At 43.5% G+C, this 16,112-nt stretch overlaps 1 protein-coding gene across 1 annotated transcript in view; it reads left to right on the top strand.

Annotated features, from left to right (window-relative positions):
• Positions 1–16,112, top strand: part of LOC139374177 (tetraspanin-9-like) — a 142,208-nt gene that overhangs the window by 120,513 nt on the left and 5,583 nt on the right. Inside the window, exons 4-5 of the mRNA XM_071115193.1 lie at positions 11,137–11,238; positions 11,718–11,849. Coding sequence (XP_070971294.1) covers positions 11,137–11,238; positions 11,718–11,849 — 234 coding nt within the window. The remainder of the gene's footprint in view (positions 1–11,136; positions 11,239–11,717; positions 11,850–16,112) is intronic.

The raw sequence follows: 16,112 nt of genomic DNA, 5'->3' as shown, positions 1-16,112 counted from the left end.
GATTATCGTAGGTTTATCGGTGGTGAAAGTGTTTCCTAGCCTCAGTGCAGTGGGCAGCTGGAGGAGGTGCTCTTATTCTCCATGGTCTTTACAGTGTCCCAAAACTTTTGGAATTAGTGCTGCAGGATGCAAATTTCTGTTTCAAAAGCTGACCTTAGCTTTCCTAACTGACTGAGTATATTGGTTCCTGTTCATCTAATACAGTATGCCACAGGATGTTTATGTGCTGGTGAAGGGCAGTCAAGTCTGGGGTGAACCAAGGGCTATATCTGTTCTTAGTTCAACATTTTTGAATTGGGCATGCTTATTTAAGATGGTGAGGAAAGCACTTAAAAAAAATGTAGCCCCTTTTTCTCCCCAATTTCGTGGTATCCAATTGTTAGTAGTTACTTTCTTGTCTCATCGCTACAACTCCCGTACGGGCTCGGGACAGACGATGGTCCAAAGTCATGCGTCCTCCGAAACACAACCCAAATAAGCCGCACTGCTATTTAACACAGCTCGCATCCAACCCAGAGTCTCTGGTAGCACAGCGATGCAGTGCAGTGCCCTAGACCACTGCGCCACCAGGGAGGCCCTAGGAAAGCACTTTTAAAGAGCAACCAGGCATCCTCTACTGACGGGATGAGGTCAATATCCTTCCAGGATACCCTGGCCAGGTCAATTAGAAAGGCCTGCTCGCTGAAGTGTTTTAGGGAGTGTTTGACAGTGATGAGGGGTGGTCGTTTGACCGCGGACCCATTACGCATGCAGGCAATGAGGCAGTGATCGCTGAGATCCTGGTCCAGCAGAGGTCTATTTAGAGGGCAGGTTGGTCAGGATGATATCTAAGAGGGTGCCCATGGTTATAGATTTAGGGTTGTACCTGGTAGGTTCCTTGATAATTTGTGTGAGATTGAGGGCATCTGGCTTAGATTGTAGGACGGCCGGGGTGTTAACCTGTTGCGTCGACCAAACCCGGATCCGGGATTCTATTTACAGACCTAAGCTCATTACCATAACGCAACGTTAACTATTCATGAAAATCGCAAATGAAATGAAATAAATATGCCATCTCTCAAGCTTAGCCTTTTGTAAACAACACTGTCATCTCAGATTTTCAAAATATGCTTCTCAACCATAGGAAAACAATCATTTGTGTAAAAGTGGCTAGCTAGCGTAGCATTTAGCGTTAGCATTAGCGTTAGCATCCAGCACGCAAGATTTCAATAAAAACATAAAAGCCTTCAAATAAAAGCCTTGAAGAACTTCGGATGTTTTCAATGAGGAGACTCTCAGTTAGATAGCAGATGCTCAGTTTTTCCAAAAAAGATTCTTTGTGAATTCGAAATAGCTCCGTTTTCTACATCACATTTGGCTACCAAAAAAAATATGAAAATTCAGTCCTCAAAACGCGAACTTTTTTCCAAATTAACTCCATAATATCGACTGAAAACATGGCAAACGTTGTTTAGAATCAATCCTCAAGGTGTTTTTCACATATCTCTTCAATTATATATCGTTCGTGGAAGCATGGTTTCTCCCCTCAATCAAATGGAAAAGTACAAGCAGCTGGCGTTTGCGCACCGAATTCCACGCAGGACACCAGGCGGACACTTGGAAAATGTAGTCTCTTATGGTCAATCTTCCAATGATATGCCTACAAATACGTCACAATGCTGCTAACACCTTGGGGAAACGACAGAAAGTGTAGGCTCATTCCTTGCGCAATCACAGCCATATAAGGAGACAATGGAAAACAGAGCTTCAGAGATTCTGCTCATTTCCTGCTTGACGCATCATCTTGGTTTCTCCTGTAGAATGAGTTCTGGGGCACTTACAGACAATATCTTTGCAGATTCTGAAACTTCAGAGTGTTTTCTTTCAAAAACTGTCAATGCATAGTCGAGCATCTTTCGTGACAAAATATCGCGCTTAAAACGGGAACGTTTTTTATCCAAAAATGAAATAGCGCCCCTAGAGATCCAACAGGTTAAGCATGTCCCTGTTTAGGTCACCTAACAGTATGAACTCTGAAGATAGATGGGGGGCAATCAATTCGCATATGGTGTCCAGGGCACAGTTGGGGGCTAAAGGGGGTCTATAACAAGCTGCAACTATGAGAGACTTGTTTCTGGAAAGGTGGATTTTTAAAAGTAGAAGCTCAAATTGTTTGGGCACAGACCTGGGTAATATGATAGAACTCTGCAGGCTATCTCTGCAGTATATTGCAACTCCAACCCCTTTGGCAGTTCTATCTTGTCAGAAAATGTTATAGTTAGGGATGGAAATTTCAGGATTTTTGGTGGCCTTCCTAAGCCAGGATTCAGACACGGCTAGGACATCCGAGTTGGCGGAGTAACATGCGAACACATGCATACCAGGGATACAACAGTACAGTGGGCCCACCGTTCGGTATGTATCACGGTTTGTGGGCCACGGTAACGGTACGATTTCTGTATCTTTATATTTAAGTTTGCACTTGTATGACACTCATACAGGGGACGAGTTTGCAACACGTAGCTCTTCATCTCCCAAACCAGTACATAGTGAACCATTACAGTGAGGTAGCTTCCAGTACATAGTGAACCATCACAGTGAGGTAGCTTCCAGTACATAGTGAACCATCACAGAGAGGTAGCTTTGAGTTGCTCTGGATGTCCAACTATCAGTGGAGAGAGCTAGATAGGTTGTATGTGTCAATTTATTTTCAATTTCTCTCCGTGATGTTTCATAGAGTTTGGGAATTACTTTTCCGCTGAAATGTGTGCGGGAGGGGACATTGTAACATGGTTACATTTTTTTCATCAGGTGACGGAATCCTGAGTCAGTAACCACCGAATGGGGCTGCAAATGTTTGGCTATGAATACTCCCAATGCTTTCATTATTTCTTTGTTTTTCTGAATTTGTTGCAAATTGTCGTTGGAAGACAACGGCGAGAGATTGTTGTGTTTTAGCTAACGAGTGGACTCTCCTTGCTCCAGCTGCAAGGGATATGGCCAGGTGATGGCCACATAATTGACACAATGCTTGCAGACTGTACTTTGTTTGTTTATGGTCTTCTTACCCTCGTCATTGTATTGAACGCTGAATCCAAAATGTTCCCACACAGCGGATTTGAAAGACGGTGGTGCCTCTTCAAATTTGCTTCACTCTGTCTCGCTATCGCTCGCCATTGTCAGGTTGGAGCTGAGAGAATATTTGTTTTTAGTTTTCCCTTTCTTCATGGGTCCCCTTTAGGGAGGTTTCCTACTGAGATGTCACTGCTAATCGTCCATAGGTTGTTTAAGGGGGAGGGTTGCGGTCACTGCAGTTGCTACATTTTGAGACATTGCTGTGGAGTAAAGTTTGTCAGCCCTCAGGAGCCCCCTAACGGCCTGGGGCCCCAAGCAGTTGCCTACCTTGCCTGTTCACAAGCTGGGCGTTTGGTTCTGTGGATCTGAATGTACAACTTGTGTGTAATCTGCAGCACAATAAGCAAGTTTTGGAAATTATAGGAAAATTACAGGCATATCGTAATTCTGCGGTTCACGTGTGCGTATTGAACCGTAGGGGGCATACCGAAAGGTTTGACAACGTACTGTTGCATCCCTAATGCATACTGACGCTACACACACACACACACACACACACACACACACACACACACACACACACACACACACACACACACACACACACACACACACACTCTTTCACACTCACTACATATGCTGCTGTTACTGTCTATTATATTTCCTGTTGCCTAATCACTTTACCCTTACCAATATGTACATAGCTACCTCAATTACCAGTACCCCTGCACATGGATTCAGCACTGTTACTCCCTGTATATAGCCATGTTATTTTTTACTCCTTATTGTTATGCATTATTCATTCCTCGTGTCGCTATTTCTGTTTTATTCTACTTGTATCTTGAACTCTGCATGGTTGGAAAACGACCTGTAAGTAAGCATTTCATTTCACTGTCTACAGCTGTTGTTTATGAAGCATGTGACAAATAACATTTGTCTCCATTTGATTTGGGGAAAGGGAGGATGGAGAATCAGGGAGGACGGGGCGATGTCCGGGCCCTAGAGGGTTTCAGGAGTGGTTGGAGGTTTTGCTGCTTCTTCTTGCCCCTGCTAGAAGACCGCAACAGCATTTTAGTGTGTATGGGGTTGTGAGCCCCTCTGGCATCTCACAGTGCTGGACAAATGGGGAGAATTAAAGTAGTACTGTACTATAAATCCCCACCCATACCTTATTTATCCACCATCCACCATTCAATTACACTCTCTTGCCCTGTCTATCGGTCCACAGCCAGGACCCCCTGCAGTCAGCACTGACCTTAATCACTCTACAGTCTATAGAGGGAGATTAGAGTAGCTCTATTAATGAACTTGTGTTGTTGGGCTCTTTTGGCTTCTTGGCTTTGCCCTGCTGTTTTTGTTGTTGTTTCTCTCTGTTAGAGGGACAGTGAACAAGCCGTTAGTGGTCAGAGGAGGAGATCTGTGTATGTGAACTGTTGAGGGAGGGGCATAGATAGATAGGGCGGGGCTCTGGGACCAGTTCCAAACCATGTGACAGACATGGGATGACCCCCAGAGTATCTTACTGTATGTGAGGACTGGCGAGGGGCACTGGGTGGGGCACTGGGACAGGTTCCAAACATACAGTAGAACCCAATCTGCCTAAGTCTCTCATATACGTGAGCACTAGCAAGGGACACTGGGTGGGGTGCTCTGTCCCATTCCAAACCATGTGACTGATACCATGTGGTACCCAGCCTGGCTGAGTGTTGTTGTGCCAGGTCTTAGCATGGACACCTGTGTGTGTCTGTCTGTATCGTAGAGTGTCCCAGGTGGTGTGGCTGGGTCTCAATAGCAGACCTCGGTTCAAATACTATTTGAAATAATTTCAAACACTTTTGCTGGGCTTGATTGAACTTGCCTGTCTCAATGGAACCAATAGAATATTAGCAAAAGTGCAAAACCTGACCATCTGGCAATTAAATGGCAGGCTAGAGCAAACGGTAAAATGATTTGAACGATTGTGAGTAGTATCTGAACCCAGGTGTGCTCTGTAGCAGCCCTGGCCAGGTAGCGGAATGTTCAGTGAACTGTGGATAGAACAAATCCAACGGGAGCAGGTCAGGAGGATTACGCTAGGATTTGACCGTGGGGATGTCTAAGAAATATTTTCTCTTTGATCAACAATATAGTTCTCCCTCAGTGAGCATTAAGGCACCACAATGTAAGCTGTAAGATGTGTGGTGAGTCACACGGCCTTTAGTGGTTTTCTTACCTATTTTTACCTGAATGTAACCCTTATTTGTCCAGGTTCGCCAACTATGTCATCTAATTCTCATTTTCAATTCCAATAAATTTCTGACCTTGAAACGTCAACACGATAAACAGTGGTAGCAGAGGTGATGTGTGTGGGAGCTGTCACCTCTGCTATCTTTTCTACAAAGTAGTAATCGCTGGAGCTGTAATTCCCTGCACCACAAATAAGAAAATAATAGCATGTAAACATGTCACTTCTGAAAGTGAACAAAACAATGGACAATGTACTCAAAATGTTTTTGTATATTTTCAAACGGGATATTTTACTTAAAAAAGCTTTGATACTAAAAAGCTATTCTCTTTACATTCACCTGGCCAAGTGACCCAAGCCCCAGAGAGAGAAAGAAATTGTCTTCCATGACAGAGGAAAATCATGGTCCGTGTCCAAATGCCTGTACTTACCCAAGCAGTCTACTACTTAGACCGTATGTGGAAAATATGACCTTTCATAGTATATGAAATGTAGGAAAATGTGTATGCTTTAAATGCCAGGATGTCATACTCATTTAGGCTTTTCATCTGGTAGAATTCGCTGTACACTATTGAGGAAGAGAATAACATTTATTAACATTTTATTTGTCACATGGCCGAATACCACAGGTGTAGACTTTACAGTGAAATGCTTTCTTACGAACCCTTTCACAACAATATAGAGTTTTTAAAAAAGTAAGACAAATAGTATGATAAGTATACAATATATAGTTTTAGTAAGTAGTAGGCAAGAGAGATTTCCAACAAGGCCATTGTCTTCCATGACAAAGGAGCCAGAGGAGCCAGGCATCCCCCAGGTCTGTAGGTCATTAGCAGGCAGGGGGTAGCAGTGTTCCTCTCTCTCACACTGGCTGTCTGCTCTGAAACACTTTACAGTGATCTCAGAGCCACTTGCCCCCTGCAGCCAGGGCAGGACACATTGACACTGTCGTGTCTTTACTATCATTAACTGAAGACTGATAGTTTTTATCAAAGATTCTCTGTAATGAGTTATTACGCGATCAACTGATAAATCACGTAACTAATTAACTAGGAAGTCGGGGCACCAAGGAAAAATATTCAGATTACAAAGTTATCATTTCCTAAAATAACTTTTCAGATATTTTATCTGATCAATTAGTCTTCAAATTAATTCATTATTTACTTTACCTCACATTAGTGTCATTACAAACGTCGTAAATTGTTGGTTATCTGCACGAACCCAGTCTTCACTATGAGTCATCCATATCTCAATTGTCTTAAATAATTTATTTATTACTAACTAAGTAATTCACAGAAATGCATAAACAAACAAACAAACAAACAAGGTAAATGTGGTTACATTAAATGATAGGAGAATGTGCCCTAGTGGGTTAAACTGGCATGGCGGTTTGTTAGACAAAAGGGAAGTGGGGATCGACTAAGAGGTCACTACAGAGTGATAATTCTAACAATTGAAATGCTAATCCTTTGCACATGAACGCTCACTCATTCGGGAACAATTGCAATCAATATATATATTTACGCTCAGTATGTCGTCTTGATCGCTGGTGAAAAATTTGTTTATTTTGTAGAATTGTCTGTCTCTCCCTCTCTCTCTCTCTCTCTGTCGTGGTTAGAGGGGATTGTTCAGAGTGACATTCGTTATAGAATGGATGTTTCGGTGGTTGTCGTTCTTCGCGTTCACTGATACGGAATTCCTAGCTGCAGACTAGTAATTAATATCAAAGACTTGTTCTTATTCTGTCGGTATCGATAGTCTAAGAGTTTAACCACGTGGTATGGTTAAAAGATTCAGCCATGGTCTACAACCTTTGTCTCATCCTAATGGAGAAAAGCATGTTCTGTAACCTTTAGCCATCTCGTAATTGAGGTAAGCTCAGTCTGCTGATCGAAAACCCGAGTGGGGGTTTTATTCGGAAGGGCCGAAGAGGGCTGTCCCAGGATGTCTGACCCTAACTGGGCTCAGGAGCGGTCCTCTGATTTAGTTCAACTCAGAAGGGAATTGTATTTTTCTTCATTAAACAGTCCAAAATCATATTACACAGTTATACAAACAGTATCATACTCACTCATTCATCTTATACAACAATTAGATGTAAACCTCATATCTGAGGCTATTATATAAAGAGCGTTATGGTAATGTGGCCACACCGTCTCCCATGAGCTTCCCCAAGTTGTGACAAACGAACCAGTTCGTAGCTGGATTCTTCACTGATCTTTTATACTTTCTCCGGAACATGAAATTTGTTCGTACCTCAAGTTCTGTGAGGTGGAAGGATTTCCTTTGTTCTCCATGAAAATCTACTCTCTCTCTACTATGTGGCCATGTGGCAGGGTCTTCTCAGGAATTTACGACCTCTGACCACAGCAGCCTAGTTGAAGGAGGAAAGGGGGAGGCAGGGAGAGGGGGATGTGGTTGCTATACCCAAAGAGGCCAATGTCATGACAACACCAAACAGCACAACCCACCTCTATGTTAGTGTGTCTGTCTCCAGCACCGGAGACACACGGTGACCGGTGGGAAGCTGGCTCCTTATCTAATCACTTACAGTAGTGTAATGGCCTTTCCCTCTTACTCCCTCTCACTGTCCATCCCGTCCACCTGGCCATGGCTCCAGCCTGCAGCCCGCATCCCCCTGGCTTGCTTGGACATGATGGATGGCCTCTCTCGCTCCCATCCTATTCTGCTGATGCAGGTGGATCTGCAGCCCAGAGGAAGCCAGTACAGTGTGCTCCATAATGAGACACATTTTACACTCTGTCAATATGTCTCCTTTAGGTATTCTGTTGATGCATTTTGACAGGTGCTGAGGAAAGTTAATCTCATCATGAGTGATTTCTCTCTAGGAATGGCATAGTTTTGCTATCAGGGAACTACTTCACCATCAGCATAGACTTGAGTCAAGCGTTTTATCAGAACTCACACAATGTGTTTGCAACCATTTCTGCTGTGAAGAGATAAAAATTGATCAAAGTAGTGAGAGATCAAGCCTGTCGTTTGTTTTGCAGTCATTAGTATGCCTCGCTAACTGCGGTAAACACTTGATCATTATGTTGCATTTCAAGCCAGGTTCGAAGAAGGTGCTTTTGGGCTCAATGATGAATGGTCCCCTGTTCTGTCCTGTGATTGTGTGGCTGTGGGGAGCAGTAATGAGCAAGAGAGAGCAGAGAGGTAGGAAGGAGGGAGAGAGTGCTGAGAGACTCAGTGGGAGATGGAGACATGGGGCTGAGAGAGTAGAGAGGTAGGAAGGAGGGAGAGAGTAGGGAGAGACTCAGTGGGAGATGGAGACATGGGGCTGAGAGAGGGAGAGCTGAATGATAGTGGAGAGATGAAGACATGGGGCTGAGAGAGGGAGAGATGGATGATAGTGGGAGATGGAGACATGGGGCTGAGAAAGTAGAGAGAGACTCAGTGGGAGATGGAGACATGGGGCTGAGAGAGGGAGAGCTGGATGATAGTGGAGAGATGGAGACATGGGGCTGAGAGAGGGAGAGCTGGATGATAGTGGAGAGATGGAGACACGGGGCTGAGAGAGGGAGAGCTGGATGATAGTGGAGAGATGGGGACACGGGGCTGAGAGAGGGAGAGCTGGATGATAGTGAAGAGATGGAGACATGGGGCTGAGAGAGGGAGAGATGGATGATAGTGGAGAGATGGAGACATGGGGCTGAGAGAGGGAGAGCTGGAAGATAGTGGAGAGATGGAGACACGGGGCTGAGAGAGGGAGAGCTGGATGATAGTGGAGAGATGGAGACACGGGGCTGAGAGAGGGAGAGCTGGATGATAGTGGAGAGATGGAGACATGGGGCTGAGAGAGGGAGAGATGGATGATAGTGGAGAGATGGAGACATGGGGCTGAGAGAGGGAGAGATGGATGATAGTGGAGAGATGGAGACATGGGGCTGAGAGAGGGAGAGATGGATGATAGTGGAGAGATGGAGACATGGGGCTGAGAGAGGGAGAGATGGATGATTGTGTAGGGAAATGATGGAGACACGGGGCTGAGAGAGGGAGAGATGGATGATTGTGCAGGGAAATGATGGAGACATGGGGCTGAGAGAGGGAGAGATGGATGATTGTGCAGGGAAATGATGGAGACATGGGGCTGAGAGAGGGAGAGATGGATGATTGTGCAGGGAAATTATGGAGACATGGGGCTGAGAGAGGGAGAGATGGATGATTGTGCAGGGAAATGATGGAGACACAGGGCTGAGAGAGGGAGAGATGGATGATAGTGGAGAGATGGAGACATGGGGCTGAGAGAGGGAGAGATGGATGATTGTGTAGGGAAATGATGGAGACACAGGGCTGAGAGAGGGAGAGATGGATGATTGTGCAGGGAAATGATGGAGACATGGGGCTGAGAGAGGGAGAGATGGATGATTGTGCAGGGAAATGATGGAGACATGGGGCTGAGAGAGGGAGAGATGAATGATTGTGCAGGGAAATGATAGAGACACGGGGCTGAGAGAGGGAGAGATGGATGATTGTGCAGGGAAATGATGGAGACATGGGGCTGAGAGAGGGAGAGATGGATGATTGTGCAGGGAAATTATGGAGAGCACTAAGAGACAGATATGATGATTCCTCCCGACTGATGAGGTACATTACACACACACTGCTCCACTTTGGCAGAGAGAGGGAGAAAAAAAGGATGATTTGAAATTATAGTAATCTTATTTAAGTGGGTTATGCATGATTAATGATAATTTTTTATTCTTTGTGAAATTATAATTACTCTGAAGAAACAAATTCCTCTCTTATGATTAATTCAGCAAATCATTTATTTACACTTGTTTTATTTTTTTCACACCGATTATGAATCAGTATGTATCACTCAAGATAATTCAAATGAGTTCAAATGTTTTGCTGTGGCTCACTGATTGTGACACAGAATAGTAGGGGACTACTGGTCTTTCAAAGGGTCATCTTATATTTCAATGTCCTCAGCAAGAATCGATTGTTGTTATTCTCTGGCTGCTCAGTTCCTGTCCAGAAGTATTGTACTTTGATGTCCGGTCCTCTCATATTAATTTTCACCTTTTACCAAACAACAAGCCAGTCTTTAGTAACAATGTTGTTGTCTCACACAGCTATCTTAAGACGAATACACTTAACTGTAGGTCGCTCTTGATAAGACCGTCGTCTAAACGACTGAAAATGTAAATGGAAACATTGTTCAACATTGTTCAACTCAGTCAGTCTGTTTGTGCTTCATCTCAGAGTGTAGATTAGAGATGACAGACACACTGCATATCCTTGTATCTTCCACTGACCGCATTGGCACAATAAATGTGCCATTCACTTCAATGGGGGGAAATCTTGTACTTCTACAGACACTGTGCTTACGTTTTAAGATTTCAATATGATACAAATTGCTTTCCCCAGCCCCAGCCCCGTTCCTTCCTTCCTTGTGAAATAATCAGCAACCACTCCACAGTGTAATTTCCCAATATAATGACTCTCATCTCCATTCTCCGTCTCCAATATTCTATCGCAGTTTCCCAGCCCTCTAGGTATACAGGGCTGCTGTGGAACAGCCAAGCATTGAAATATGTATCTCCACCAGATATGGCATGAGCACTGGTCTTATTGTTAAGATCCAGTCGAGAGGAAAATGCTATAGCAATACATAAGGCATATTTAAATGTAAGCTCAGTGGAGGGATTCGAGTGACGTCAGTCAAAGTCAAATAGATATACAGTATAATTCAATGTTTCTTCCGGATGGATTTCTAGCTCACCTGAAGCTATCTATCTAACCCAGGGTTGTGTTATCTGTCCTCAGGTCAGCGAGAATGCGAAGCACGTATTGTTGTAATCAAGGTTTCTGTGTTGTCTGTGATCTGTCCTCAGGTCAGTGAGAATGCCAAGCAGGACCTGAAGGATGGCTTGTCTCTGTACAACACAGACAACAATGTAGGCCTTAGGAATGCATGGAACATCATCCAAGCAGAGGTTTGTAGTATGTGAACACACTGAACACTCTGGGATCATCATGACTGCACACTAACTTTCATGTGGACTCAAGTTCACCTCAGGATAGTACAAAAATGCATTTACTGTATAGCGAAGCCTTATTTACCATGAATGTTTAAAAATGTATTATTAACGGAACATCCAGTATGGAAAGTCCATATTGTTTCTTCAAATATGCTATGGGCTCCTTGAAGCTACATAGGGACTGCATTGTACAGGGAGCATCAATCATTACAGTAGACTACTTACTGTGGTATTTATCAGATTTGGTTTAAGGGCTCACAGACAGGTAGCACTAACTGTGTGTGTGTGTGTGTGTGTGTGTGTGTGTGTGTGTGTGTGTGTGTGTGTGTGTGTGTGTGTGTGTGTGTGTGTGTGTGTGTGTGTGTGTGTGTGTGTGTGTGTGTGTGTGTGTGTGTGTGTGTGTGTGTGTGTGTGTGTGTGTGTGTGTCATGCAGTGGAAGTGTTGTGGGGTGGTAGGGTACACAGATTGGCATGAGGCCCTCAAGGAGAAAATGGTGCCCGACCGCTGCTGCCAGGAGCACTACCAAGAATGCGGACGCAACTCCACCAACATGTTTTGGACAAGGGTAAGCAGACTGGGTGGGCACTGGGCAGTCACAAGATTTTAAACTTGTTTAAAAAGACTTCTGAAGTTTGTAATTTTCCCTTTGAAATGTCAGACTTGATTTTCCCTTGTCCATTAATTGTAATCCAGAAAATAATTCATATCTTGTGGCTGCAGGACTTTTTCCCTGCTGTAGCAAACTGGCTAGGTAATGTGCAACAATCCAATGTATTTGCCAATGTCACAAGCCTGGGAAAAAAAAGGGCACTTTTCTGCTCAGAAAAAAAAAATCTATATTTTTTAAATGGATGAAAGCTAAATCAAATCAAATCAAATCAAATCAAATCAAATGTATTTATATAGCCCTTCGTACATCAGCTGATATCTCAAAGTGCTGTACAGAAACCCAGCCTAAAACCCCAAACAGCAAGCAATGCAGGTGTAGAAGCACGGTGGCTAGGAAAAACTCCCTAGAAAGGCCAAAACCTAGGAAGAAACCTAGAGAGGAACCAGGCTATGTGGGGTGGCCAGTCCTCTTCTGGCTGTGTCGGGTGGAGATTATAACAAAACATGGTCAAGATGTTCAAATGTTCATAAATGACCAGCATGGTCGAATTATAATAAGGCAGAATAGTTGAAACTGGAGCAGCAGCACAGTCAGGTGGACTGGGGACAGCAAGGAGTCATCATGTCAGGTATTCCTGGGGCATGGTCCTATGGCTCAGGTCAGTTGAAACTGGAGCAGCAGCACAGCCAGGTGGACTGGGGACAGCAAGGAGTCATCATGTCAGGTAGTCCTGGGGCATGGTCCTAGGGCTCAGGTCCTCCGAGAGAGAGAAAGAGAGAAGGAGAGAATTAGAGAACGCACACTTAGATTCACACAGGACACCGAATAGGACAGGAGAAGTACTCCAGATATAACAAACTGACCCTAGCCCCCCGACACATAAACTAAACTAACTAAATAACATATGTTATTATATTATTATTTATACTATTATTATTGTTATTATTATATTATTATATTACTAAACTAGTTCATTTGCAAGTGTGTTAACATAAGGATTAAATTGTTTTGAATATCATTAAGATTTTAAATGGTCTGCATTTTTGGTCACCATGTAAACTTTTGCTTTCATTATGCGTAAAGCAGTTTGATTTCAAATTTTTTTAAATATTTTTTTTCACCTTTATTTAACCAGGTAGGCTAGTTAAGAACAAGTTCTCATTTGCAACTGCGACCTGGCCAAGATAAAGCATAGCAGTGTGAACAGACAACACAGAGTTACACATGGAGTAAACAATAAACAAGTCAATAACACAGTAGAAAAAATACATTGTGTGCAAAAGGCATGAGGAGGTAGGCGAATAATTACAATTTCGCAGATTAACACTGGAGTGATAAATGATCAGATGGTCATGTGCAGGTAGAGATACTGGTGTGCAAAAGAGCAGAAAAGTAAATAAAATAAAAACAGTATGGGGATGAGGTAGGTAAATTGGGTGGGCTATATACCGATGGACTATGTACAGCTGCAGAAATCGGTTAGCTGCTCAGATAGCAGATATTTAAAGTTGGTGAGGGAGATAAAAGTCTCCAACTTCAGAGATTTTTGCAATTCGTTCCAGTCGCAGGCAGCAGAGAACTGGAAGGAAAGGCGGCTAAATGAGGTTTTGGCTTTAGGGATGATCAGTGAGATACACCTGCTGGAGCGCGTGCTACGGGTGGGTGTTCATGACCAGTGAACTGAGATAAGGCGGAGCTTTACCTAGCATAGACTTGTAGATGATCTGGAGCCAGTAGGTCTGGCGACGAATATGTAGCGAGGGCCAGCCGACTAGAGCATTCAGGTCGCAGTGGTTGGTATAAGGTGCTTTAGTAACAAAACGGATGGCACTGTGATAAACTGCAACCAGTTTGCTGAGTAGAGTATTGGAAGCTATTTTGTAGATGACATCGCCGAAGTCGAGGATCGGTAGGATAGTCAGTTTTACTAGGGTAAGTTTTGCGGCATGAGTGAAGGAGGCTTTGTTGCGAAATAGAAAGCCGACTCTAGATTTGATTTAGGATTGGAGATGTTTTATATGAGTCTGGAAGGAGAGTTTGCAGTCTAGCCAGACACCTAGGTACTTAAAGATGTCCACATATTCTAGGTCGGAACCATCCAGGGTGGTGATGCTAGTCGGGCGTGCAGGTGCAGGCAGCGAACGGTTGAAAAGCATGCATTTGGTTTTACTAGCGTTTAAGAGCAGTTGGAGGCCATGGAAGGAGTGTTGTATGGCATTGAAGCTCGTTTGGAGGTTAGATAGCACAGTGTCCAAGAAAGGGCCAGAAGTACAGTGCCTTGCGAAAGTATTCGGCCCCCTTGAACTTTGCGACCTTTTGCCACATTTCAGGCTTCAAACATAAAGATATAAAACTGTATTTTTTTGTGAAGAATCAACAACAAGTGGGACACAATCATGAAGTGGAACGACATTTATTGGATATTTCAAACTTTTTTAACAAATCAAAAACTGAAAAATTGGGCGTGCAAAATTATTCAGCCCCTTTACTTTCAGTGCAGCAAACTCTCTCCAGAAGTTCAGTGAGGATATCTGAATGATCCAATGTTGACCTAAATGACTAATGATGATAAATACAATCCACCTGTGTGTAATCAAGTCTCCGTATAAATGCACCTGTACTGTGATAGTCTCAGAGGTCCGTTAAAAGCGCAGAGAGCATCATGAAGAACAAGGAACACACCAGGCAGGTCTGAGATACTGTTGTGAAGAAGTTTAAAGTCGGATTTGGATACAAAAAGATTTCCCAAGCTTTAAACATCCCAAGGAGCACTGTGCAAGCGATAATATTGAAATGGAAGGAGTATCAGACCACTGCAAATCTACCAAGACCTGGCCGTCCCTCTAAACTTTCAGCTCATACAAGGAGAAGACTGATCAGAGATGCAGCCAAGAGGCCCATGATCACTCTGGATGAACTGCAGAGATCTACAGCTGAGGTGGGAGACTCTGTCCATAGGACAACAATCAGTCAATCAATCAATCAAACAATCAGTATATTGCACAAATCTGGCCTTAATGGAAGAGTGGCAAGAAGAAAGCCATTTCTTTAAGATATCCATAAAAAGTGTTGTTTAAAGTTTGCCACAAGCCACCTGGGAGACACACCAAACATGTGGAAGAAGGTGCTCTGGTCAGATGAAACCAAAATTGAACTTTTTGGCAGCAATGCAAAACGTTATGTTTGGCGTAAAAGCAACACAGCTCATCACCCTGAACACACCACCCCCACTGTCAAACATGGTGGTGGCAGCATCATGGTTTGGGCCTGCTTTTCTTCAGCAGGGACAGGGAAGATGGTTAAAATTGATGGGAAGATGGATGGAGCCAAATACAGGACCATTCTGGAAGAAAACCTGATGGAGTCTGCAAAAGACCTGAGACTGGGACGGAGATTTGTCTTCCAACAAGACAATGATCCAAAACATAAAGCAAAATCTACAATGGAATGGTTCAAAAATAAACATATCCAGGTGTTAGAATGGCCAAGTCAAAGTCCAGACCTGAATCCAATCGAGAATCTGTGGAAAGAACTGAAAACTGCTGTTCACAAATGCTCTCCAACCAACCTCACTGAGTTCGAGCTGTTTTGCAAGGAGGGATGGGAAAAAAATGTCAGTCTCTCGATGTGCAAAACTGATAGAGACATACCCCTTGCGACTTACAGCTGTAATCGCAGCAAAAGGTGGCGCTACAAAGTATTAACTTTGGGGGCTGAATAATTTTGCACGCACCATTTTTCAGTTTTTGATTTGTTAATAAAGTTTGAAATATCCAATAAATGTCGTTCCACTTCATGATTGTGTCCCACTTGTTGTTGATTCTTCACAAAAAAATACAGTTTTATATCTTTATGTTTGAAGCCTGAAATGTGGCAAAAGGTTGCAAAGTTCAAGGGGGCCGAATAGTTTCGCAAGGCACTGTATACAGAATGGTGTGGTCTGCGTAGAGGTGGATCATGGAATCGCCCTCAGCAAGAGCAACATCATTGATATATACAGAGAAAAGAGTCGGCCCGAGAATTGAACCCTGTGGTACCCCCATAGAGATTGCTAGAGGACCTGACAACATGCCGGTCCTGAGCATTTACAATACAAAACATCAGGGACTTCAGTTCTAATATTTGCCATGTAATCCTGCCCAGCGGGGATGACCAGATAGTCATGTATGTTTCAGTATAGACAGGACACACTGTAACAGCTGAAACTGTAACAAACTC

The sequence above is a fragment of the Oncorhynchus clarkii genome, chromosome 2 (assembly GCF_045791955.1).
Source record: "Oncorhynchus clarkii lewisi isolate Uvic-CL-2024 chromosome 2, UVic_Ocla_1.0, whole genome shotgun sequence".
Classification (NCBI taxonomy): domain Eukaryota; kingdom Metazoa; phylum Chordata; class Actinopteri; order Salmoniformes; family Salmonidae; genus Oncorhynchus; species Oncorhynchus clarkii.
The sequence above is the reverse complement of the archived record's forward strand: the minus strand, read 5'-3'. Positions and strand labels throughout refer to the sequence as shown.